The sequence below is a fragment of the Rhinopithecus roxellana genome, chromosome 21 (genome assembly GCF_007565055.1).
Source record: "Rhinopithecus roxellana isolate Shanxi Qingling chromosome 21, ASM756505v1, whole genome shotgun sequence".
Taxonomy (NCBI): Eukaryota; Metazoa; Chordata; class Mammalia; order Primates; family Cercopithecidae; genus Rhinopithecus; species Rhinopithecus roxellana.
The window spans coordinates 53,520,348-53,546,663 of NC_044569.1; the positions used below are offsets into that span (position 1 = coordinate 53,520,348).

At 35.8% G+C, this 26,316-nt stretch overlaps 1 protein-coding gene across 1 annotated transcript in view; it reads right to left on the minus strand.

Moving 5' to 3' along the window:
- Nucleotides 1-10,017: 10,017 nt before the first annotated feature.
- The window catches only part of RIT2 (Ras like without CAAX 2), a 387,902-nt gene continuing 371,603 nt past the window's right edge, over nt 10,018-26,316 (minus strand). The window contains exon 5 of the mRNA XM_010358789.2: nt 10,018-10,511. Within this exon, the coding sequence (XP_010357091.1) occupies nt 10,284-10,511 (228 nt within the window). The 3' untranslated portion in view covers nt 10,018-10,283. The remainder of the gene's footprint in view (nt 10,512-26,316) is intronic.

The following is a 26,316-nucleotide window of genomic DNA, read 5'->3' on the forward strand; positions in this document are numbered from 1 at the left end:
TTAATCCAGCTCTGAACTTTTGACTCTCTTCTATATTTTCTTCTATTTGCCCCTTGGCTTTGTTTTATGCTTTTCAGGGCTTTTAGTCTCTCCAAAACGAAAACTCTTTTAAATGTGTGGAGTTGGGGCCAGGGCTACATTTACTGAAGTGGATATAAATAAAATTGAAGAATCTCTTTGCAAAGTAAATCATTGGTCTTGAATTAATATTTCAGGGTAAATTAAATTTCTGTACTTAAGATAGACATTTGGAAAGGCTGACCTACAAGTAAATATGTTGTTTCCCATTATCTCTTTTTAATAATGTGGAACCTTTAGATTTTTCTTTGAAGGTATGAGTTTGCTAGTTTTGCAGTTGAGTGAAATTTGGAATTTGGGTAAAATATAATTTATTTGAAATTGAGATGCCCTTTCCCATCCATTTTCTTTCAATTATGCTGTGATTTATCTAATATTCTCCAAAATATGCCTGCTTAAACATTTAAGCAGTGTTTATCAAAGACTTTCTAGACTTTATTTCTTTGATCAATTGAAATATAATTGTCTGCATCACATGAACATTTAGTTTCAAACTTGTTAGCTGTTCTATATTTGGGAAATTATAAAATTGTGTTGTTGAATATTAGTTGAATTATAAGGCATTCAATAAGCATACTGATGTGATAATATCAGTGGGAAAAATCCTTTTCCATGAAGTCTTTGATTTACTCAAAGTTCAGTGACTTGATTAAGAAATGAGACACAGGAGACAATGACCTGACTTTCAGTGGACTAGGATGTACTCTTATTATCTTCAAATACTTTATTCTCCTTTTTCTGACCATGAGGTTTTAGCGGTGTTTCTTTCCTGTAGTCTGAAGTCTTAGTGGGAGAATGATCCTTTTTAACATTTTTTCTAGACTGCAAAGGCAAAAAAAAAAAAAACAGTTTTCTTCTCTCCTTATTTTAAGTCATAAATTATCTTCATTTTGTTTTATCTGAGAACCCCCTGCTGATCAGCTTCTGGAAGATAGAAGGCAAATATTTTCTAAATGAATTCATGTATTCTCTGCTAAAATACATATCAGTAGAGTTATAGTAAGATTGTCCCATCTTTTCCTGTTTGTTTTATTTATGTGTTTATATATGTATGTATGTATATATGTATTTATTTATTTATAGTGCAGTCTTGCTTTGTCATCCAGGCTGGAGTGCAGTGACACAATCTCAGCTCACTGCAACCTCCACCTCCCAGGTTCAAGTGATTCTTCTGCCTCAGCCTCCCAAGTAACTGGGATTACAGGCACACACCATCATGCCTGGCTATTTTTTGTATTTTTGATAGAGACAGGGTTTCACCATGTTGTCCAGGCTGGTCGCGAACTCCTGATCTTAAGTGATCCGCCTGCCTCTGCCTCCTAAAGTACTGAGATTACAGGCATGAGCCACCACACCTAGCCTGATTGTCCCGTCTTTTCTAGGGAAAGCCCAGAGCACAGTTGTGTTACTTCAACAACATAATATGTTTATTCATTTACTTACTTACTCATTGACTATTCACTATCTAAGACCCTGTGATGTATTTTAATGTGCCTAATCTCATTTATACTTTATACCAATTTGTGAAATAGGCCTCCCTGTTATTCCCATTTTACAGATTAAGAAATGAGAAGCTCAGAGCTCAGAGAGATTGTAGCTTGCCTAACATTTTACTGCTTATTTGGTTGTTTAAAACTGTTCATTCTGAAACCAGGGAGCATAAAGCAATAGGCAGTTTTGAAAGAACAAAATGAAGGGCACCTTCAATAGAATTAAAATGATGAAGAAGACACACGAAATGGAGGAACGAGATAAGTCCCCAGGAACATTGATTTTGTTATTTTGCCATGCCCTAGCTCATGAAACAGGCTTTTCCAAAAGCCATGCCCTGTGCAGTCTTGTGCTCAGAGAAAATGATACAACTGGGAAATCTACACACATAATTTTTCCCCTTCACTTCCATACTATCACCCTAGACCACACTTGCCCATCTTCGTACCAAGATTATAGCTGGTACCTGTCAAATTATCATCTAGCTATCACTGTTTTCTCATCTCAATCCATCTTACATTTAGTTGCCAAATAAAGTTACTCTACGTCAAACATCTGAAATACTGCTTTTAAAGAAGTTTAAATAACTTCTTGGCCTGAATAAAATACTTGAACTGTTTGGAGAAGGGCTTTGTAAAATTTGTTGTTAAGTAGAAAGAATGGGTCATCATTGCTGTGAAAAGTGATAGCATCACATTTCTCTTAAGTGACCAATTCTTTTAAATTTTTATTCAGCCCTGAGTATAGTTATTAGATTACATAGTTGCTCATAAATAAAATACAATCATGACATGCTCTTTTCTGTTTCCAATCATTTCTCCAGAGCAAGAATTACCATTTTAAAAGGCAAATAATTGTTATTTCATCCCACTGTTTAAATTCCTTTAACAACCTCTGGTTTCTCTCAGCTCTCACTCAAATGGACATACATGGTCTCATTCCCAACTTTTCCCTCCTATCTCATCATTACACAGATCTTTTTTTTTTTTTCTTTCATTTCCTGTAATATTGCTCTCCATTACTTACCATTCGCCCAATTGCCACAGGGATGATGCCCATGCTGATCTTACTGCCAGATACCTCTTGATACCTTTCCTTTCCTCTTGGTCTAGATAATTTGTTGTTCATTCTTTACATGGCAACTGAATCCTCCTCTCTTCAGGGAAGCCCTGACCTCCTCAACTAGATCAAATTCTCCTATTATGGACAATATTTATGTACTCAAACTCTCTTTTATTACATTGACTGCAGTCGCAAATTTAGAATTACAAATGTAACTATTTCATTGCCATCTTTCCCTGATTAGACTATAAGCTCAAAGACAGCAAGGACCGTGACTGTTTTAGTACAATTTTATCCCCAAGCTTAATGCAGTCCTTGACACAGAATGGGTTCTCAGAAAATGTTTTCTTACCATATGGGTGAATGGTTTGGCTCATTGTGTTGATTACTAAGGGGTTAATAAACAATGCTGTGTAGAGTGTGTTGCACACAAGAGTTCAAAATATTAGTAACTGAATGAATAGAATACATGAATAAATTGAATGATTTGTGAGCCTATTATCTACTTCTGAATTTGTGGTTCACGTATCATTTTAGTTTGACTGTTGAAACCATACATTTACTACCTTAGAGGTCCTCTTTCTTTCCACTGATAACTGAAAGGATATGAGTAATTTCTATTGTTAACCTATAAAATCCTAATGAATTCAGAAGATATGATATATAGTGTATTATACAATATGTTCCAGAGGCCAAGCTAAAGCATTCAGGGAATGTCGATCTTTCTATATCCTAATCCCATTCCCACTTTATATAGTAACTGCTTAGTGCTCAGAGAGGTGAAGCACTTGACTGACCCAAAGTCACAGAGTCTATGATTCTGGCAAGAGGCAAACAGAAAGCTCTTGAGTCTATAACTGATAGGGTTTTTGAGCTTACTAAACATCTGCAGGGTAATGACACATTAACAGTGCTTTTATTTCTCACTTTACCTGTTCTACATTTAAATGTATAGTCTAATTGCTGTAAATACAGCATTTCTCACTAGTAATAAATTAAAAACCTTTGGCAAACTTCTCTTAATTGATGCTTTCACTCCCTTGTCTACTGTACTACCCTGAAGGGAGTGACTTTCAATAGCATTGCTTTCAGTGTCTTATTTGTCTTACCTAGAAAGGAAGGCAAACAGTCCTCATATTTTAAAGGAATTTAGATTTTAAAGAGACACTATGGATCTGTTCCAGAAACCATATTTTAAAATGTATTTATTATATGGCTTTAATTACACCTCTAGAGAAGACCGAACAATGCAACACAGACAGTTCACAGCATAAATTATTGTTACAATCTTAATGGCATAACAGGTGCACGAGGAAAATATGTTTGTTCCTTCTTTTGAGATTAAGTTTACTAAAATATCTACTTTTGAGATTATATTTACTAAAATTTTACTAAAATGGAAAATATAATAATCTAAAGTCATTCTAGCAAAATTTGATGTCTGAAGTTTCACTCAAGCCTAAAGTTGTCACATCTTCTTTCCATTTGCCTCTTCCTTGAGTTTTTCATCACTGGCATTTTTACACTGGATTTTGGCATATTAAGTCCCTAAATGGCAGCGAAGTGTACTTCAAGGAGCTTGACTGACCTCACATGCCTCGGGACTTTCCCTTCCTTGGGGCCTCAGTTTCTCTCTCTATATGGGAAGACTGGGTTGAAATAATTTATATGGTTTCCTGAAAGACTGTTTATCTGTTATGTAATTTAACTTTTTCTTTAAGATACAAGGTTAATTTATATGGAATATTAAAAAAGTGGATGGGATACAAATCACATTGACATTATCATTAAAACTATGCACCAGTTTTTTACAGGGCTAAAATGTTGATTTATTAATGTAATCTTTTGTCCATAAGAATTAATAATTTGGACCAGTATTTTTGAAGGAAGACAGAGACACCAGGTTTCATATATCATGGGGAATTAAAGGTTGAACTAGACTGAAGCAAATGTATGAAAAAAGTAGAATATGGTAAATCCAGGTGTGTTTTGCATTACATTCTTACTTCCCACCCTGCTTTGTTGTTCCTCATCCATTTATTCCTCTTAGTAATCCTTTTATCCTGTGGCCCCTGGTTACTTTGTTCTATCCTGTAAATCCAAAGTCTTAGGTACAATAGATGATTTATACCTATTACCCACAAAATGATGAATGGTCTACGTTCCCTTTCTCATGTTCAAATTTCACGTGTTCTTTGATCCTTCCATCATAGGCCCCTTTTCTCAGTTTTCAAAAATAGCAACTAGATCCTATGATAAATATGTTTATGTTGTTGATATTTTAATGAGATGGCTAGATTTACTACTTTCTTAACATTTACATTTAATAGTGGATGGGTGGGCTGAAAGAATGGCTACACTTCTGCTATCTAACCCCAGATAGAAACTCTAAGAGAAAAGCTTCAGGCCAAGTAGAAGTGTTTAAGCACAAGCTGAAAATGGAGGATTTAAGGCAGGTAGGGCTCAGTCTTAAAACATGTAAAGACTCACATCAGAAGAACTATGACATTTTATACAAAGTTGGTCAGAAGGCTTAGTCTTAAATGTGACATATGCAATGGAGATCTAACTATCTGTCATCTATCTGTCTACTTATCTATCTGTCATCTACCTTTTTGTTTGTTTGTTTGTTTGAGACAGAATTTAGCTCTTGTTGCTCAAGCTAGAGTGCAACGGCAAAATCTCGGCTCACTGCAACCTCTACCTCCTGAGTTCAAGCAATTCTTCTGCCTCAGCCTCCCGAATAGCTGGGATTACAGGCGCGCACCACAACACCCGGCTAATTTTTTGTATTTTTAGTAGAAGTGGGGTTTCACCATGTTAGCCAGGCTGGTTTTGAAATCCTGACCTTAGGTGATCTGCCCGACTCGGCCTTCCAAAGTGCTGGCATTACAGATGTGAGCTACTGTGCCCTGCCTATCTATCTATCTATCTATCTATCTATCTATCTATCTATCTATTATCTATCTATCTATCTATCTATCTATCTATCTATCTATCTATCTATCTATCTACCTACCTACCTACCTATCTACCTATTTGAGATGAAGTGTCGCTCTGTTACCCAGGCTGGAGTGCAGTGGCACAATCTGGGCTCATTGCAAACCCCTCCTCCAAGGTTCAAGAGATTCTCATGTCTCAGCCCCCCAAGTAGCTGGGATTACATATGCATGCCACCATGCACAGCTAATTTTTGTATTTTTAGTAAAGACAGGATTTCTCCATGTTGGCCATGCTGGTCTTGAACTCCTGACCTCAGATGATCCACCTGCCTCAGCCTCTTAAAGTGCTGGGATTATAGCACCGCCATGCCTAGCCAGATCATTATATTTTTAAATTTTTAAAATGTATTTCCATATCTTGAAAGTTGTATTGACCCATCATTGTCTCTCTCTCTCTCTATATATATATATGTGTGTGTGTGTGTATGTGTATATGTACACACACATATATACGTATATATTATATATGCATATATATACACATACACACATATATATGTTTTTTAAGATATATAAATATATCTTTATGTATATTTAGTGCTTCAGTGGAAGAACAGAAGCCCCCTAAAAAAGGGCATCATTTCACTACTTTGACTACTAAATTCTGTTTTGTTTCTTATCAGAAGAAGAGCAATCTTGTCAGATTACTTAAAAGAAAAGTTCGAGCTTACAGTGAGCTATGATCGCACCATTGAACTTCAGCCTGGAAAACAGAGAAAGACCCTGTCTTTAAAAAAATTACAAAAATAATAATAAAGCAAATGGGTCACTCACCAGGATCTTCTTCTTAACTCACCACCCAAAGTCTTTCAGGCTGAATATGGTGTGAGGTTGCTTTGGGAACACTGGAGCTACTGACAAACTTCCTCATAGCCATGGGCACACTCAGTATTTTCAGGCAACCTCCATTCCCATTGGTCTGTGCTTGTATATCACTTTTGCCAAGGAATATTAGGAATAATCTGGACTCCTTGGGGCATGCACACACGGGCTAGACCAAGGGGATGCAGAGAGCTAGAATAGTGTCACTGAAGCAGTACTCAGGGATCGCAGTGCCCTCTTTGTGCATGCCAGGGATCCAAAAGGGAGGCAGAGGTGCTGGGCGAGGTGGACTAGAAGGACCTGGGTCAGAATAAAGACACTGTGTTGGAAAAGACCTTGAGACCCATGGAAAAGGGACAAGATCATTGGCTCCAGTAGAGACTGGCTGTTTTTCATGACACACTTGCCAACCCCTGACATACCTCACAGTCAATCAGCCCAGTAAACAGAGTAAGACAAGACCTTGAGTTTAAAAGATCACAGAAAATACGGGGGATACCACAGGGCATAGAATATAAGAGAAAGAAACTACTACCATGAGGTCACTAAAGCCACACCTTTCTCCTATACTCAGATGCAATTTGAAAAGGAGAATAAACAGAGAAGAACTTTGAATAATCAAACAGTGACCCAACTGCATACAGCAGAGATTGGTTAGTTAAAGAAATGCCTTAAATTACTGTCTCAGATTAGCACTAAATTACTGGCATGAGCTAAAATTTAGTCCCATCTACCACCAGCTCCCCATTAGTCAGGGGTTCATGAGAAATAACATATGAATTATAGAGAAATAAAACAGCTATCTGTTCCTTGTGCATCTGAGCATCATACAAATGATGTGCAGCCCAACTGCCGATGTTTTTTCCTCATTGATATTTTCTACAGAAGTTTGTAGGTTCAACTAGTGCTTCCTGAACAAAAAATATAACACCTTAGGCTCCCATTTGTCTCTCATCTGAAAAATTATTTAATCATGTGTGTCTATAAGATAAATTAATAAAGAAATACCCTAACATAGGTAAATGGTACTTTTCTGAGGGGCAGAGATTGTATTCAGAATTTCCCAGTACATTTTCACCAAATACACACACACACACACACACACACACACACACACACACACACACACACGTGCAGTATCCAGAAAAGTTTTTAGTACCTAGTAGGCATTTCATTGCTATTTGATAAATTGTGTGGGGTGACTACACATTGGCCTACAATGAACATTTATGCATATTGGGCAAAAGCTTTCAGAGACTTGCTTGGCAATGAAGGCGTATGCACACTGTAGTTCTCTGAGTTTTTGGAATTACTTAGATGTCCTTAGTCTGGTAAGAAATTTTCAGGGATATGATTAGAAACAAGATCTTGATATTTTGTTCTTACACAAATTATCAATATCAATAGCCCTTGGCATAAATATCTAGGTTTTATTATGGTACACTTTGTTTTGGTTTATTCTTTTGAAAGAAAGACTGGTTTAAAATAATGCTCAATGTCTGCCTGTCTCTGCTGGTGATAATTACCTTATATTCTTTTAGCATGTGGGTTACAATTTATAGAACTCCTTTCTACTATAGAATAAAATGATTGGACTTTGTATCTGTTCACCAATCCAAGCCTCACTGACAATTTCTAAGCTACATAAATATTTTCCAGGACTCTAGAAGCATAAGGAAAGAGATAGAGGAAAGGAGAAATGAGCTATAGAACTCTAGAGCCAAAGGCAGAAGAGTTGACAATGAAAGATAAAAGTTAAAATGTATGAAGATTTGATTGTGCTAGAAAATGTGCCAAACACTATCATTTATGTATAGGGCAATCAACAGGTTTTCAAAAATACAGGCTCATCATTGGAAAATAGGTGCCAAGTATTATTTCCTAGATTGCATCTTCTGGTAAACAGGAGAGTCACTGATGGAGGGCAGGATTCATAGGGCCTTCCCAGGTTTGGAGGGTTCTGGGGCCCTGGGCTGCAAAAGGCAAAGAATGTACTGGAGGTGAGTGTGCCCGTTTAATGGGACAAAAGCAAAGGATTAAACAATCCAAGGCCAAGAAAGGAGAAAACAATGACCAGTTCTAAGACTGTAAGAAAGAATCTTGCTATCTTCATGTCTTCATATTGTCTCCATGTTTGTTATTATTTTTTTTTGGCTTTCCTCCTAATTATGAATCCTAACAGGTGCAGTGGATCTAGTTTTAGTGGCAATATAAGATGGGGGAAACCTGGTTAGTTTGTGCCTCCTTAGAAGATGTGGCTTGAGTAAAACCCTAGGGATAAAGTGGCAGTAGTTACTAGCAAAAGATAAGTACATGACAATGTCCTTGATCCCAGGGTCTAAGAGAAAAAAAGTGAAGTCTAAGTGGGTTTGAGAAACAGCTTTGGCCTCAAGCAATAAAAGGACCTGCAAGTACAATATCGTGAAAGGCTAATTTCCAGTTCAGCATCTAAAAAATGATATCCCCTAAATTCTCTTTTAGCTGTATCTGTATCACGATGTAAAATGTCTTTTTCTTGTCTGAGAATTTGTAATCTCATTGTTCTTTCAGTGGAGTGAAACTCATAGGTAAATGTTAAGCTACAGGGCCCATGTATGAGTGATTCATTTCTGAATTCTCAGAGTTTAGCAAGTACCAGAGGCATTGTGAATAATGAAGAAGAAGTGATTGAATATTGAATGATAACTATGCCCCTCATCTCTCTTTTTCCCTAATTAATGATTAAAAACAGTCCTCAACCCATGAAGATGGGCTTGATAGATTCCATCGCATGCTTAGCTTTATGGTTTTCCTCTTCACACTTGCCTATTAAACATTCAGAACTGTGCTCTCTGGTGGTATATTTTCTGAGCTTGAATTTAATAAACCCATTCACACTATGAGAAAAAATGAGTGAATGGGCAATTTCATTTTACATGATGAGTCATTGTAAAACAAACAAGAGAAAAGCCTCTGGTAGCATTTCATGTAAGGGAAGAGAGGAGATTTTGGCAATATAGGGAGCTCATAGGGTCTCTGGAGCCCTCAAGTCTCATACTGTACAAATGGTCCTGATGCAGGTGAAGCAGCCCTAAGAAGGACTTCTCAATGGGGGGAGCAAAGCATCTTTTAATGAGCTTATGAACCACCAAATTCATAGTAGGTTCTGTCTTCCCACTACAGAGACAACATCCTTTTGCCACAGCCCAGTGCCTTCACTGTGATAATTTTGCCACAACTTAACTGGGGCAGAGCACTGTAAATATGTAGATATTTTATTTCAGCTCTCCAATGACCCCAAACCAGTTCCTATTATTAATAATTCCTGTAAGGTTTATCTCTGGAGCATTCAAGAAGAAGCACCATGACTTCTACAATAAGAAAAGACCAGGCTGCAGATTTCTGCACTGAATTATATCCTGAGCTTCTTCATTATTTACTGAGATTCCTGAAATGCAAACAACCAGAGTGTTATCAGGCAAAGGCAGATCCCCTGAGCCTTTTATCATTCTGGCTGCAATTTTGCATATTTCCTTTATAACCAGACAGCATACCAAATGAAGCTAGACTCTTTAAAGGGAAATGAGGCAATTGGAATGTCAATTTTATTTAGTAATATATTGTAAAAACTAAACAGCATATCCAGCTGATTGACAAAATCCATCCAACTGTTAAAGGCAAAACAAAACTATCTCAAGAGGTACAGTTATGCAGATCTTGCTTTTACCTACAGGCAGATATTTAAAGAGAGAGAGACACACACACAGAGAATATTGAACCAGAATGCTACATATGGAATTGTCCAACTAATAAAATTCAGAGAGAGTGAGGAACTCAAAAGCAGAGATATCATGTCATATTTTCTCTCTTCTTCTTCAAAGAGCCTTTTAGCTTCTTCCACAGGCTGTCTTTTCTCTTCAGTTTCTTTTCCATCAAGGATGGCATGGACTCCTTCTTGCGAATTTCCCTCACTAAGCCATGAAAAGCATCATCAATACAGAATCTGAGGGCTGCAGAGGTCTCAAAAAAACCACAATTATATTCTTGGGCCAGACTCAAGCCTTCCTCTGTAGAAACCTAAGGAAAAAAAAATAATATTTAAAAGACAGAAAGAAAAAGACTCTTCAATTAAAAATATGTTCTCTACCAGAGCTGTGGACCCCAGTTACATTTAAAATATATAGCAATGTGAGAATTTGTTTTAAGAGAGAATCCTAGAATTTTAGAATTTGAAGGACAAATGAGAAGTTAGAATCCTTGAAAGGATGACTGATTTAAAAATTGAACTAGAAATCAGCTCTCTGGAATTCAAAAAAGCAACATAGCAAAGTGGTCAAAGAATAGCTTTATATTAAATCTGCTTTGTTTCAAGTACCAGCTCAACTACATTTCAACTTTGCAAACTTGGGTAAATTTTTTGACTACCCGCCCCCCCCCCCCGATTTCCTCAGTGTAAGGTATTAATATCTACCTCAAAACCTCTTTGTTAGGGTTAGGTGAGATCATCTAGAAGAGGCACATGCTGGGCACATGTTTAAAGCTCTATAAATGTTAGTTGTTATTATAGTCCAGAGCTTTCACTTAAGAATAAGTTGAAGAGATGGAGTTGTCATAAAATTTAAAAAAATAATAATCTATCAAAAGAAAATGAAAAGCAAACACCACCATTACGGGTAAATAAGCCTCTCTCTAGCCAAATATTCCGGAGCATGTTTGACTCTCCATAAGTTTTGGTGGCACTTATCCATACTGTGGTTCATGCTGTTGTAATGGATCTCTAGAGATCATAAACTGACTGAGGCCAGGGACCATGTCTGTCTCACTTATCATTCCTTTAGTATCTACTACAACTTCTGGTGCCTGCATCACCGTTAAAAGTATTGGAAGACTTTAAAGAATGATCAACAAAATTACCCAAGGTTGAATAAATATTAAGTAAAATATAAAGATAAATTATACATATATATTAGCACAGTGGATTCTATGTTCCTGTAGCTGGTACTAACATTCCTACTCAAAATTTAGTGCTCCCATAAAGCCCTACCAGATTGTCAGTCCGGAATGCTGAGTTACCAGGACTCTGAATAATAAATAGACCTCCTAGCTCACCCATTTTGGATGTGTGGTATAACTAAGAAAAAAAAAACACACACACACACAATTTTATTATTTTAAGTTGTTGACATTTTGCAATTGTTGCAATCAGGGTGGAAAACAACTTTTTAAACTGTTACAACACATCATATGGTTAGTAAGTGGCTGAGCTGGGGTGTAAACATCTATCAAGTTTATCTGATCCCAAAGACAGGTTCTTCACTCTAGTTTGTCATAGATTGATCTCACTACTGGCTGTTAAACAGAGATGAGTAATTTGTCACATTTTAACCCTATGAGATAAAACATGTCTGGATTCTCTCTCTTTTTAAGGTTTTTTTCATTCCTGCTGGTAAACATACCAATTTTTTTAGCTCATTTCTGTCTTAAAATAATTTAAGAAATGCAGTGAAAACAATCAACTAAAGTTAATAACATTCTGAATTGCCAGCAATTAGGCAAAGTTGTTTATTAAGTAACTTCCCTGATTTTCAAGTTATCACAAGTGATAATCTTACCAAATGGTATGACACTGTATAATGTGGATTACCATTTATTTTTCAGTCACTTGTAAGAATTTTCCCCACCCAGAAGCTAATGATGCATATTTTATGTTTTTTAATAGCAACACAACAGTTCTGGAATTATTTTCTATATTTATTGGCTTTCATTAGGTTACACTCATATTAATACAGCCTAAATGCCTCTGTGACTTGTAAAATAATTTTTGTTTTGTTTTGTTTTGTTGCTACACTGCTTTTTAGCAGCCAAGGAGTAGATTTTTGGCAGCTCTGCTCCAGGCTGTCAGGTGGGTTCTGGTGTATTCCTCTTGTCCTCTTATTTTGGGACTCAGGCTAAGAGAGACCCTCTTATCTTGGAAATGATATTCCAGTACTATAGAGAAGATGCACAGGAGGCAGAAATTATTTTACCTATATCCCAGGGGCCAGATGACACATGGAGAAACGTAAAGTCAATGAGGCAGGACATATGCTCAACTCACATTGAAGCATGGCCAGAATGGAGAGAAAACACAGAATTTCAAAAGAATAATTCAGTTGATCACAGTTAATATAAATGCATTGCAGTCTCCAACTTTAAAAGACAAAGGCTGTCCAACCAGATTTTACAAAAATCACTTGCAGTTGCAGTACATTATATGTAAAGATGTGGAAAGTGAAATTTGAATGGAAATTTACACATGAAAAAAGCTGCTATAGTTTAAATATCAGACAACGTAGACAGTAAGTAAAAATAGAGCATTATTTGAGCAAAAGGGAAATATTTTATAATAATAAAGGAAGATATTATACTAATTAATTATTATGTACTAAAAATATAGTCTCAGTTTAAATTTTAACAGTTGACAAAATAAAATCCAAAAGTTTAGTGGGATATTTTAATGTGTCTCTCTCAGCAATTGAAAGAACTGGTAACAATCCTATTGACACTACTTCACAAGATAAAGAGAGAATCCTCTCTCCATAAATCATTCTATGAAGCCAGTATCACTCTAATACCAAATCCAGGAAAGGACATAACAAAAAAAGAAAACTACAGACCAATATTCCTGATGAACATAGATGCAGAAATCCTTAACAAAATACTAGCTAACAGAATCCAACAGCATATCAAAAAGAAAATCCACCACAATCAAGTGGGTTTCATACCAGGGATGGTTTAACATATGCAAGTCAATAAATATGATATACAACATAAACAGAATTTAAAACAAAAATGACATGATCATCTCAATAGATGCAGAAAAAAAGGTTGACAAAATCCAGCATCCCTTTGTGGTTAAAACCCTCAGAAAAATCGGCATAGAAGGGACTTGCCTTACTGTAATAAAAGCTATCTATTACAAACTCACAGCCAATGTAGTACTGAATGGGGAAAAGTTGAAAGCTTTCCCCTTGAGAACACAAACATGACAAGGATGCCCACTCTCATCCCTTCTATTCAACATAGTACTGGAAGTCCTAGCCAGAACAATCATACAAGAGAAAGAAATAAAGGACATCCAGATTGGTGAAGAGGAAGTAAAAATGTTGCAGTTTGCTGATGATATAATTGTATACCTAGAAAACCCTCAAGACTTATCCAAAAAGCTCCTAGATAAATGAATTCAGCAAATTTCAGGATACAAAATTTATATACACAGATCAGTAGCTCTGCTATACACCAACAGTGACCAAGCTGAGAATGAAACCAATAACCCGTTTTACAATAGCTGCTAAATAAATAAATAAAATACTTAAGAATATACCTAACCAAGGAGGTGAAAAACCTCTACAAGGAAAACTACAAAACACTGTTGAAAGAAATCATAGATGACAGAAACAAATGAAAACACATCCTGTGCTCGTGGATGGGTAGAATCAATACTGTGAAAATGACCATACTGCCAAAAGCAATCTACAAATGCAATTTCCATCAAAATACCACTGTCATTCTTCACAGAACTAAAAAAAAAAAAAAAAAAAATCCTAAAATTCATATGAAAGCAAAAAGAAGAGCACATAGCCAAAGAAAGACTACCCATAAAGAAGAAATCTGGAGGAATCACATTACCTGACTTCAAACTATACTATAAGGCCATAGTCACCAAAACAGCATGGTACTGGTATATAGGCATATAGATAAATGGAATAGAATAGAGAACCCAGAGGCCGGGCACGGTGGCTCATGCCTGTAATCCCAGAACTTTGGGAGGCCAAGGCAGGCGGATCACAAGGTCAGGAGATCAAGACCATCCTGGCTAACACGGTAAAACCCCATCTCTACTAAAAATACAAAATATTAGCTGGGCGTGGTGGTGGGTGCCTGTAGTCCCAGCTACTCAGGAGGCTGAGGCAGGAGAATGGCGTAAGCCCAGGAGGCAGAGCTTGCAGTGAGTCGAGATCATGCCACTGCACTCTCACCTGGGCAACAGAGTGAGACTCCATCTCAAAAAAAAAAAAAAAAAAGAATAGAGAACCCAGAAATAAAGCCAAATACTAACAGCCAAGTGATCTTTGACAAAGCAAACAAAAACATAAAGTGGGGAAAGGACACCCTATTCAACAAATGGTGTTAGGATAGTGGGCAAGCCATGTGCAGAAGAATGAAACTGCATCCTCATCTCTCACCTTATAAAAAAATCAACTCAAGGTGGATCAAGGCCTTAAATCTAAGACCTGAAAACATAGAAATAATAGAAGATAACACTGGAAAAATCCTTCTAGACATTGGCGTAGGGAAAGACTTCATGAGCAAGAACCCAAAAGTAAATGCAACAAAAACAAAGATAAATACTTGGGACTTAATTAAACTAAAAAGTTTCTGCATATCAAAAGAAACAATCAGCAGAGTAAATGAACAATCCACAGAGTGGGAGAAAAGCTCTGCAATCCCACAGAGTGGAAGAAAACCCACAGAGTGGAAGAAAATCTCCACAATCTATCCATTTGACAAAAGACTAATATCCAGAGTCTACAAGAAACTCAAAGAAATCAGCAAGAAAAAAACAAACGATCCCATCAAACAGTGGGCTAAGGACATGAATAGACAATTCTCAAAAGAAGACATACAAGTGGCCAACAAAAATATCAAAAAATACTCAACATCAATAATGATCAGGGAAATGCAAATCAAAACCAGATGCAATATCACCTTAGTCCTGCAAGAATGGTCATTATCAGAAAATCAAACAATAATAATAGATGCTAGCATGGATGTGGTGAAAAAGTAACACTTTTACACTGCTGGTGGGAATTTAAACTAGTACAAACACGGTGTAAAACAGTGTGGAGTTTCCGTAAAGAACTAAAAGTAGAACTACCAGTAGATCTAGCAATGCCACTACTGGGTATCTATCCAGAGGAAAGTAAGTCATTATACAAAGAAGATACTTGCACATGCATATTTATAGCAGCACAATTCACAATTGCAAAAACACGAAACCAGGCCAAATAACAAGTGGATAAATACACACACACACACACACACACACACACACCATGGAATACTACTCAGCCATAAAAAGGGACAAAATAATGGCATTTGCAGCAACCTGGATGGAATTGGAGACCATTATTCTAAGTGAAGTAACTCAGGAATGGAAAACCAAATATTGTAATTCTCACTCATAAGAGGCAGCTAATGCACTATGATAATGCAAAGGCATAAGAATGATACAATGGACTTTGGGGACTCAGGGGAAAGGGAGGTAGGGGGATAAATGGCTACACATTGTGTCCAGTGTACACTGCTCGGGTGATGAATGCACCAAAATCTCAGAAATCAACATGATAAAACTTATTCATGCAACCGAATACCTACTGTTCCCTCAAAACCTATTGAAATAAAAATAAGAAATAAAGACAAAATTAACAGGCAAATATTCAGTAAGGATATAGGAGACTTGAACAAAACAAACTCAACTGATCCAATTGACATATACAACATGCTATAGCTAACAAATGAAAAAGTCACATTCTCTTCAAGTTAACTTGGAACATTTATAAAAATTGACTTTATCCTAAAGTGGATCTCAAAACATTGCAAAGAATAAAAATTACAATATAGTCCAAAATAAATGAAAATGATCTAGAATTAAAAAAAAACTCTACTAAATTCCCAAATATTTGAGAAAAAGTATATATGTAAATAGTCAATAGGTCAAAAAAGAAATTACATAAACATTTTCAAAATATTTGAAACTAAATGCTAGTGAAAATGTACTGTATCAAAACCTAGAGGACTATCTATAGCTTTATTCACAGTGATGCTTATAGCATTACAAGCGTGTTTTTAAAAAGCATAAACACTCAAGTTTAATGATCAAAATATCAACTACAAAAAGTAACCAGAAAGCTCAGCAAATTAATTTAAAGAAAGCAAAATCAAAGAAATGATAAACATAGAAATAATTAAAAAAAAAAACAATTATGCAATAGAGAAGACGAAATCCAACATGAATTCTTTTTATAAAGATGTCAAAATTTATAAAGCCCAGGCAAGACAGATTAAGGGTGATAAAGAAAAATAAGTCATAAATAAACAATATTAAGAATGAAATAGCATATATCACTTCAGATACTACAAACATAAAAAAGATAACATGTGAACATGATGTTTGTCCCAGTATATCAGAAATATTCGGTGAAGGAGTAATTTCTACCAAAATATAATTTTCAGAAGCTTAAATACAAAAAAAAATAGAAATTCTATATTGTCCTAAACATTACACAAAAAATTACACTTGTGATTAAAACCTTTCCTACAATTTAGTCTCTATGACCAGAAGCCTTCTTCAATGAATATGTGTAGATGTAGGAAACAAAGACATGCAAATTGTTTACTGTAACATTATTCACAATAGCAAAAGCAAGCAAACAGAAACACTGAAAGCAACACAAACCTTATTACCGGGAGATTTGATAAATAATTTGCTATATATTAATACAATGTGATGCTGTTACATGTAAATAAATGACATAGTATTATATACAGCTTAGATAAATCTTACAAACATAACAATGCTGAGTGAAAGAAATCAGACCTAAGAAACATTGTTAGTAAGTTTTTAATTTTAGTATAGTTTTCTATTTACAGACTATGGCAACATATAATTCCCATTTACCCCACATCCAGTTCTCTCTATTGTTACATTAACACGTTACACAATTACATTTTTCGAGAGTTTAAAAACAGAAAAACTATCCTTTAGTGTTAGGAGTCAGTATAGTGTTTCCTTTGGAAGGAGATACAAGAAAGTTTTCTGGGCGCCTTTAATAATCATCCATTATTAACCAATATGGTGATTTTAGGTGAGTTCATGTTGTTGTAGTTTATAAAGCTCCATACTTACAATTTGTTTGCTTTATATGAAATTGCAATTAAACACTCAATTAAATAAATGCATTGTAAAACATGCAGCACTCCCTTTGAATTTGGAGAATAATTTTGTACTCTAGTATAGTAATATTTCTGTAGCTAAATATTGCAGCATTCACAGCAAAAAGGATTTGTAAGATCTCCAAATCAACTCAAATCACATCAAATCATGCTTTGTCACAAAAATGAGTTGGGTCTGGTTAGGTTATGCTAACAAATACATTAAGAAAAACTTTTATTTATCATATTAGTTTGGATTTTTATCGCAATCTAACCAATCAGATGATAAATTGTAGACTTGTATTAGTTTTGGGTGTGAAGGTTCAATATCATAAAGATAATAAATCATTTCAAATTAGTGTATAATTTCAATGAAAATACATTAAAACCCTGAAAACTTTTGAATCATAGGATGTCATACAATGATACTAAAATTCATAGAGAAGAATAAAGGCACAAATAGAGAAGAAATATTTGAATTCTAATAAGAAGGAGGTAGGAAGAAGAATAGTAACAATAATGTTGGTCTCACCTGATTAAGGCCATCTGTAAACCTATAATGGTTCAGGCAGTGGGGCATTAGTTAAGGGTTAGACAAATAATCTTATTACAATGCAATAGAGAACCTGGAAAAAGACCAACATATCTATGAAAGCTTTCTATTATTAGGATATCATTCCAAATCAGTGGAGAAATGAAGATGCTCTCAATGGCACCCTGACATTGAGTTATCATTTTTGGATTATTTTTGACCAAGATGTATAGTAGTTATTTCCATCAACATAGAAAGGTAATTTTTCTTTAAGAAGAGTAGAAGTAGAGAAGGATTGAAGTTAAGTCTTTAGCTAAATCCATAAATTTTTTAAGCATTTGAAAAAGATATGTTTAGTTGTATATATATAGTACATATATAGATATACATATGCATATTTTATACAAACACACACTTACATTTATAAAATATGTCCTAATGGTTAAAATGTAAGCATCACAAATAAATCATTAGGGACTTCAAAATTCAGTTAAAATTCCAATGTGATAATCAAGCTTGACTAGAAATAAAATTAGTAAACAAATCCCATGCAAATGTTCTTGTTGGAATGATATACAGCAAAACAGCCCCTTTAATAAATGATATAACTGAATATTTTATTTTTTGTAGGAGGCCGAAGTATATTTAAACTGTGCCTACTCATTACTTTGATATGTAACGTAGGAATTATGGACCACCTAATTCAAAGCATAAAATGTATTTGCATATGATCTTAGATTTATTATCAAAATATTAATTCTGTGTTATCTAATGGAAGAATAACATGAATTTTCACATTTGCTATAATATCTAAATGGAAATTAAACTTAGTAAAACATTTAATCTTTTCTATATTTCCTTAAAAATTATTATTAGATCAGTGACCTAAAGTTTTTATGTCTTAAGAAAAATACCAAAAGTGAAAGCATACTTTAACAATAAAGTTTTATGTTTCAAGAAAATACATTTTCATGTTTTAAGAAAATTTCATGTCACACTAATACTGACAAACCATACATTTGTCATACCTATCTTTCACCTTGAAATTTATATGCCATAAATTTAATGCAAGAATTTGAGTTCAAACATGTCAAAAAAACAAGCCCCAAAATATTAATTTTTATATATTTCTGGGTTTTATTCTTTCTATTATGGTCGTTTTGAAGGTCCATTTGAAGGCCATATTGCAACAGCATCATAGGGAGTAATTTTTAGGGCCACAACAATCCACGAGTGGTGGTCTGACTGGTTTGGAACTAGAATGTATTACGAGAAGTAACAGCTTCCATATTAGAATTGAAAACTAAGGTAATTAACATATTCTTTTAGCATAAGATATCTTGTCTATCTGAATTTTAAGTGAAATTAAATTTTAAGTAAAATTAAATATTGAATATTCATCAATATTCATCTACTTGATATAGTAACTCCTAAGAAAGAAGCACAATGGTAGAAAGGACTTAAATTTTCTTATTTTGCAAATGAGGAGTTTCAGGCTCAGAAAGGTTAAGCAGTGGTTAAGAAATGGTTCAAGGTCACACATCTAATTAAGTAAAATATCCATCAAGTTCTACTATCTTCCATTAAGCACCGCTTCCCTTCTTTCTTGCTGTCTCTCATGGGAAAACCTTTCCAGTTCCCTGTGCTGAGATTCTATACATATTTAGTTGATCTGATGTGAGGTTTTACAACTTAAGATAATTCCTAAATAATAAACAAATGGCACACAATATTTTATATTGCACTTACATGAAAAGTTAAATTTTAAATAAATATAGAAACATGTGGGGGGTGGGGAACGAATGTTGCAGAGAGATTATTTTAGGGGTAAGAAGCAATTGATACAGATATCATTATACCACAGTGCCCCTCAATTGCAAAGAAGGAAAGTTTGTGATTTAATGTGCCACCTGGAGGCCTTAGAAAGCAATGGCAGAAAAGAAAGAATAAAGAAAAATGTCTCATACAAGTAATAGAAAATTTCAATAACCCAGGGGTGCCATCTTTTTAATATATATGACCTTTTTCACCAAAGAAGATCACCGTGTAATATGCCAGGCACTCCCTGAAATGCCATTTCTCATCTGCCAGAGGAGGCACTAGAACACAGCCACAGCTGCATGGGGGGTTGATGAGACCACTGGGGCAAAAAGGCAGGCAGAGCCTGTTCTAGTCCAGCCGAGCTGCTAGTGGGAAGCGGCAAGCATCCTGGCCAATTAGACTTTCAGTCCCAACAATACGCTGACTTCAGGAGCTTTCTAGCTCTCTGCATATTTTTATCTTTTACCCGAGCTCGGTAAAAATAAAATACAATAAATTAAATTATTGTAAAGGTAGCCAGAGTAATGGTGGTTGCCTAATCAGTGATATAATTCTTAGCAACACAAAAGGAAACTCTGACACTGCTTTGCTATGATTGCTAACCTTGAATGAGGGAGATTGGCAGAAAGATGGATCTGGCTCCTCCAACAGAAGCTTTACAAGCAAAAATCTTAGTGGTTATGCCTACTGGGTGCTGTTAAAATGCTTAGTGCATACAGCAAACTTTTGGGGATTTATTTCATATTTTTAATATTTTCTTGTAAATGTTTCACTCCATTATTTCCCATGGAGCTATTAATTTTCATTATGCAGCCCACATTGTCAAAGTAGCAGGAATCAAAATTTCCTGGGAAACACATCTTATTTGCTAACTTGAAGGAAAGGTGGCCTGAACTTGAATTTTTCTATTTCAGTTTGTGTATAGTTGATTTAGATCAGTTTTAATGATATTAATGGCCTTGCCAGTTTTGACCAGTTGTAGTGAAAGTGCTTTTGATTTATTAAACTTGATTTATTCACTTATTTAATATGAGAGTTACTTTTTTAAAAAAGATCATCTTCCGTTTAAAGGTAAGTGCTTAGATGTCATCACAAACTCCTTCCGGGAAAAGCAAAATGAAGCAAAGCATTGGCAAGATGTCCCACCCTTAGCTGCAGTCACTGAAACATAGAAAACCATCTTGACAGCTCAGAGTGTGCTTACAGGGTGTTCCTTCCAAGAGTACTCTATCTGCTCTGCTGTTTTATCCCAATTATCTTTTTTAGATGGGTGAGCAAGTCTGCAAACTAAGCAAAAAACTCAACTGGTGAGGAGATGTCTGTAACTTCTTAGCACATCCCTCTTTTAGGAGGGATTGTGTTGGAGTCTCCTTCTCTTGTACTGTAAATGAGGAGGGCAAGAATCCTCCTTCCCTTCTTTGTGGCAGGGAGAAGGAAAAGAACTCCTGGTCTTGGTATCAAAAACTCAGATTTCCACCTGGGTTCTTAGACTGGGAGGGTGTGTGGATTGTGGAAATGCAAGGGTAGGAGTCAACAGAGGCAGTTTGGTTGTGTGCTTGTCTGTAGGTCTCTTTAGAATGTGGAGTACATTTTACACCATAGAGCCCATCATTCCTCAACACATATTTTTGTGTCTTTACATATGGCTTTTTTCACCCCGTCTGGAAAGTCTTTCATTTTTCTTCTCTCTCACTTCTTCCTGACCTACTCAAGGCTTTCCAGACCAGTGCAGTCAGTCGATGGTGACCTCGGTGGCCTCTGCTTTGCTGTGCAGCTTATCTTCCTTGAGGGAAGTTCATAGGCCTTAGTTGTTTTATCTCGCCAACCAAACTGCAAGGCAGCTGGACAAAAATATTTTGTCTTATTTTAATCCTCATTGTGCCACACAATAAGCAAGCCATATACTTTGCAGTGGTGGGTGCTCATTAAATATTTAATTTGGATGATGATGAAAATGACACCAAATAAACAGTCACTGGAGACCACAGAGTCGATTATAATGAGTTCATAAAATTGAAATTTCAGAGGCCAAGATATTGCTCTTGACTGTATTTTTGCTATATTGTGGGCTTCAGCAAATGCCTACAATTGTGCTACAGTGGGTAGGTTCTGGAATCAGATTACCAGGATCCAAATCCTGGCTATACCACATTTTAGCCATAAATTCTCAGGGAGTTGCTTAGACTGTGGTTTAATTTCCTCATAAAATTCTACTTCATAGAATTGGTAATAGGATTTAACGAGCTATTACATGAAAGGCACTTATATAGTTCCTAGTATACTGTGTACTCCCAATAAATATTATTTTTGGTTTGTCTGTTTGTTCACTGTCTGAAAAGAAGACAGGAAAGTTTAACTTTTTTCAGACCACATTTTAGCCCTGTTTGTAATTTTTTCTACTTCTCACCATGACCTATAAAATATACATGATGTTATCTCTGTCTGTTTCCCTAAGCCTGATTCATACCACTCTCCCTCATTGATTATATCCCATCATATTCGATACATGCCCAGTACAAAATATTCTTTCCTTCAAGTATGTACAGTTGTTCTTTCCTCTGCCTGAAATGTGCTCCCCTACAGGTCTCCTCCTGACTCTTTTCTTCAAGTCCCAGCTGAAATATCACCTCCACTGAGACACCTTGCCTAACCGTCCTCTCAAAAGCATTCTCACACATCCCCACTAATGCTATCCCATTACTCTTGTTTTGTTGATAGGAAGGGCACTTAATTACTATCATTAGTAATTAGTGAGATGATCTCACTAATTTGCCTATATGTATTTTTCATCACCCACCAGTATAAAGTAAGCTTAGTTATTGCTGAAAATGTGTCTGCTTTGTTCACCTCTGTACGTGATCTCCAGCAAAGTGACTGGCACTTAAGAGGGCTCATTATTTGTGGATGACATCACTGGAACCCAGGCCATGGGAATACAGCTGAGGCTACAATAAACAGAGGAGTTGGTTGTCGATTGAGACAAATAGATAAATTAAAAAGAAATCTCAGATCAATGACAGTGGCCAGCACAGGGTACAGCACTGTGGTGGCATTTACAAGTAGTGCCCAGCTCTGTCTTAGTGGTTCTCAGCTTCCTGAGACAGGGAGCCTTAATCTTAGACCTGAATGGCAAGTAGTAATTATTTAGGTTGGTGAGGGGAGGTGGGATGTTGAGGGAACAGGAAGGAGTCTTGGTAAAGGGACTAAGAAAGGCCTAAGGCAAAAGTGATCATGGTGCTTTTGTGGGATCATCAGTAGTTAATATGGTTTAGACCAGAGCACAAGGGAGAAGAAGTGAATAAGAGCACAATCAGAGGAAATTAGTGAGTTTAGATGTCTAATTTATTCAGATCTGTATGAAATATATTAGGAACCCATCAACTAAGTAATTTTTAAAAAGCCTATTTCTTGAGTGCCTACTCCGGAAATGTAATAGGTTTTCTCCCTCTTGCTGTTCTGGAGAGATATTGATTGAATGGAAAGAAAAGCAGGACATAATAAATTAAATGGTGTAGCCAGTCGTTCTGAGAAACGGGATGGTAATGGCTCTAGGGTAAAGGGTTTTAGACTGCTTTGTACAGGAGACATTTGAAGTCTCAAAGGCCTTGTGCTTTTCATCCCAGAAGCTCTGGTGTGCAGGGCAGAAAGGTTGCCATGGCAGCCAGTAGCTGCCATGAAGGGAAAAAAGAGAAGGTTGATGCTCAATATTTTGCTAACAGCAATATCTGCCTTCTTTTTAAAATTTTTCTCCTAAAGACTTTGCTTTTAAAAATACCTTGCTAAAAATACAAATCAATAAACTTGGGAGGTATGTGCAATATATATAAATGCAAGACTATGCACGTGTAAATATACATACATGTATGTGCATGCTTAAGGATATCTTCACGTTTGCACTAATAAATAAATGTATGTATTTGACATATATTAAATCAATGGTTCTTCTGAACCTTCAGGGGATTGGTTATTATGAATAACTAAATTTTCCATTTTAACATGGCCTAAAAATGTACTCTTTAAAGACCAAAGAATTTTATTATTTAATCTATTACATTAGCAAATTTGTATTAGGTAAAAATAGAAGAAAAAACTTATGTATTATACTTGTAACACATAAAACAATTATAATTAAATAATAAATTGTATAACTCTACAATGTCTGGATCTTCTGCAGAATATAAGACCAAGAAGGCAAGAGATATTATATTGCCAGCAACACCTCAATGCTTTACAAGTGAACCATGTTCAATAAACACCTTTCCTATCTCTTCACTGAATGGAGACTGAATAAATGGATAGGAAGCTGACCAAAGAGGAACCAACCAATTACTATAGAAGAAACTCTCCATGAATTAACTAAAGAATTGGAAGCTAAAATCTCACTTGAATTACTTAAGGTTTTAACTTATTTTCATTAACATGTCTATGCAATTCACTTAAAGTGTCAAAATGCTTGATTACATATGTTGTCAGGTTAGAACATGACCCTGCAGAATCACTGGACAGAAAAATAAGAAGACCGGGTCTTCATGCCTTCTTGAATGAAATCTAGGGACCGCAGTAGCAAATGACTTTGATGAAGCCTAGAGGAAAGCTCAAGCCTCCACAGAGGTGTCCTGGGCTCCTTCAAGCTCACAATCAACTTGTATATCTTTTTGGATTATATCTGGGTAAAGCATGCCATGAAAAGAAGGATGAACTAGAACAAAATAAATTTTACAAAAGTTCTAACCCTAGTATCTACAGAAAACAAAACTGAACCAACATTCTACATTTTCTGGCCTTACACACAGAGAGCCAGATATTTTTTGAAAATGTAGGTGCCTGTGCTTATTGGTACCACTCTACATTTATATTTCAATCTTAGCAGAGTCATCAGTGCTCTTGTCAATCGTTCTACTTATTATCAGCCAGTTCCCTTTCCTATTTCTCATTTAGTTCTTCAAATCCTTCATTTCTTGTCTCAGGTCTCTGACCCCATCCTTATTTTAAGCAGATGCGCTCACCCTCCTATCTCACCTCAGTGAGGAAATAAAAGCATCCCAAAAGAATGATTTCAACATCCTGGACTAGCACCTGGAAACTCATCTGTATTATTAGACATCTTATCTTGCTCTTGCCTTTGTCCTCTCAGGCAAAGAGAGGTTACTGATTCTTGTCAAGTTTGATACCGCTATCTGGGCTGAATAACCGTTTTTTTTTCTTTTTTAAATCTATTTCAATCCTGCAGTACTAGTTGTCCCACCTTTTTCCTACTTTTTCAGTCTTCTTCTGTAACAGCCCCTTTGGTTTCAGAAAAATATTCAAGTCTCAACTATTTTTAGTATTCAGTTCATTTACTCTCTTATATCTGCCCTTTTTATAAGATTAAACAGAGAGAGGATAGGGTGGGTGAAGGAAAGGATTAGAAGAAAAAAAGATGTACAATTTCAAAATAAAATACATTATAAGTTTATGTGCTGATTTATCTTAATCACTTCTAATTTTCACATTAATGTTCACAATCTGTATTCTATTTCACCTCATTCTTCTAACATGGTTTTGCAAAGGTACCATTCTTACTGTCAAATCCAATACATGCTTCCAGCAATTTTTACCAACTGCAATATTTGACAAATTGCCTTCCCTTATTTCAATTTTTCTCCTTTGAATTGATGGTTTCCTCCTTTCTTCATTTTCTAATCTTTTTTTTTTGATAACCCTTATTTTATTGTTATTTTTATTTTTATTTTGAGAAGGAGTTTTGCTCTCATCACCCAGGCTGGAGTGAAATGGCGCAATCTTGGCTCACTGCTACCTCTGCCTCCTGGGTTCAGGCAATTCTCCTGCCTCAGCCTCCCAAGTAGCTGGGATTACAAGCATGTGCCAGCGTGCCTGGCTAATTGTTGTTGTTATTGTTGTTGTTGTTGTTATTATTATTATTATTGTATTTTTAGTAGAGACAGGATTTCACCATGTTGGCCAGGCTGGTCTCGATCTCCTGACCGCAAGTGATCCATCTGCCCAGAGTGCTGGGATTATAGGCATGAGCCACCATACCTGGCCTGATTACCCTTTCTGAATATTCTGTCTGAATATTCTGATGTTTGACTCTTCACTCAGGCTTTTCACAATTATGTGCCCATTGATTCTGTCCTTGATTCTGACCAGGACTTAAATCATCAACTCCTACAGTTCCCATGCCTTCAGGCTTGGACTGGAGCTATACAAATGGCTTTCCTGAGCCTCCAGCTTGCAGATGGCAGATGTGGGACTTCTCAGTTTTCGCAGCAGCATGACTCAATCCTTCATAATAAATCCCTTTCACTGTATCTCTGTATATCCTATTGGTTCTGTTTCTCTGGGGAACCCTGAGTTATACAATCCTAAAAGCAAAAGAATTCAGGATTGCAATAATCTTAAGGATCATCTTTCAGGCCATTAAAACATTACCTATGTCTCTTCCACATCTCTGTTAATGACTGCTTAGTTTCTGGAGGCACGCACTTACTGCACATTCCTCTGTAAAATGACCATTTCCGTCAATGTTTCTTACATGTAGTCAGAAGAAAATTT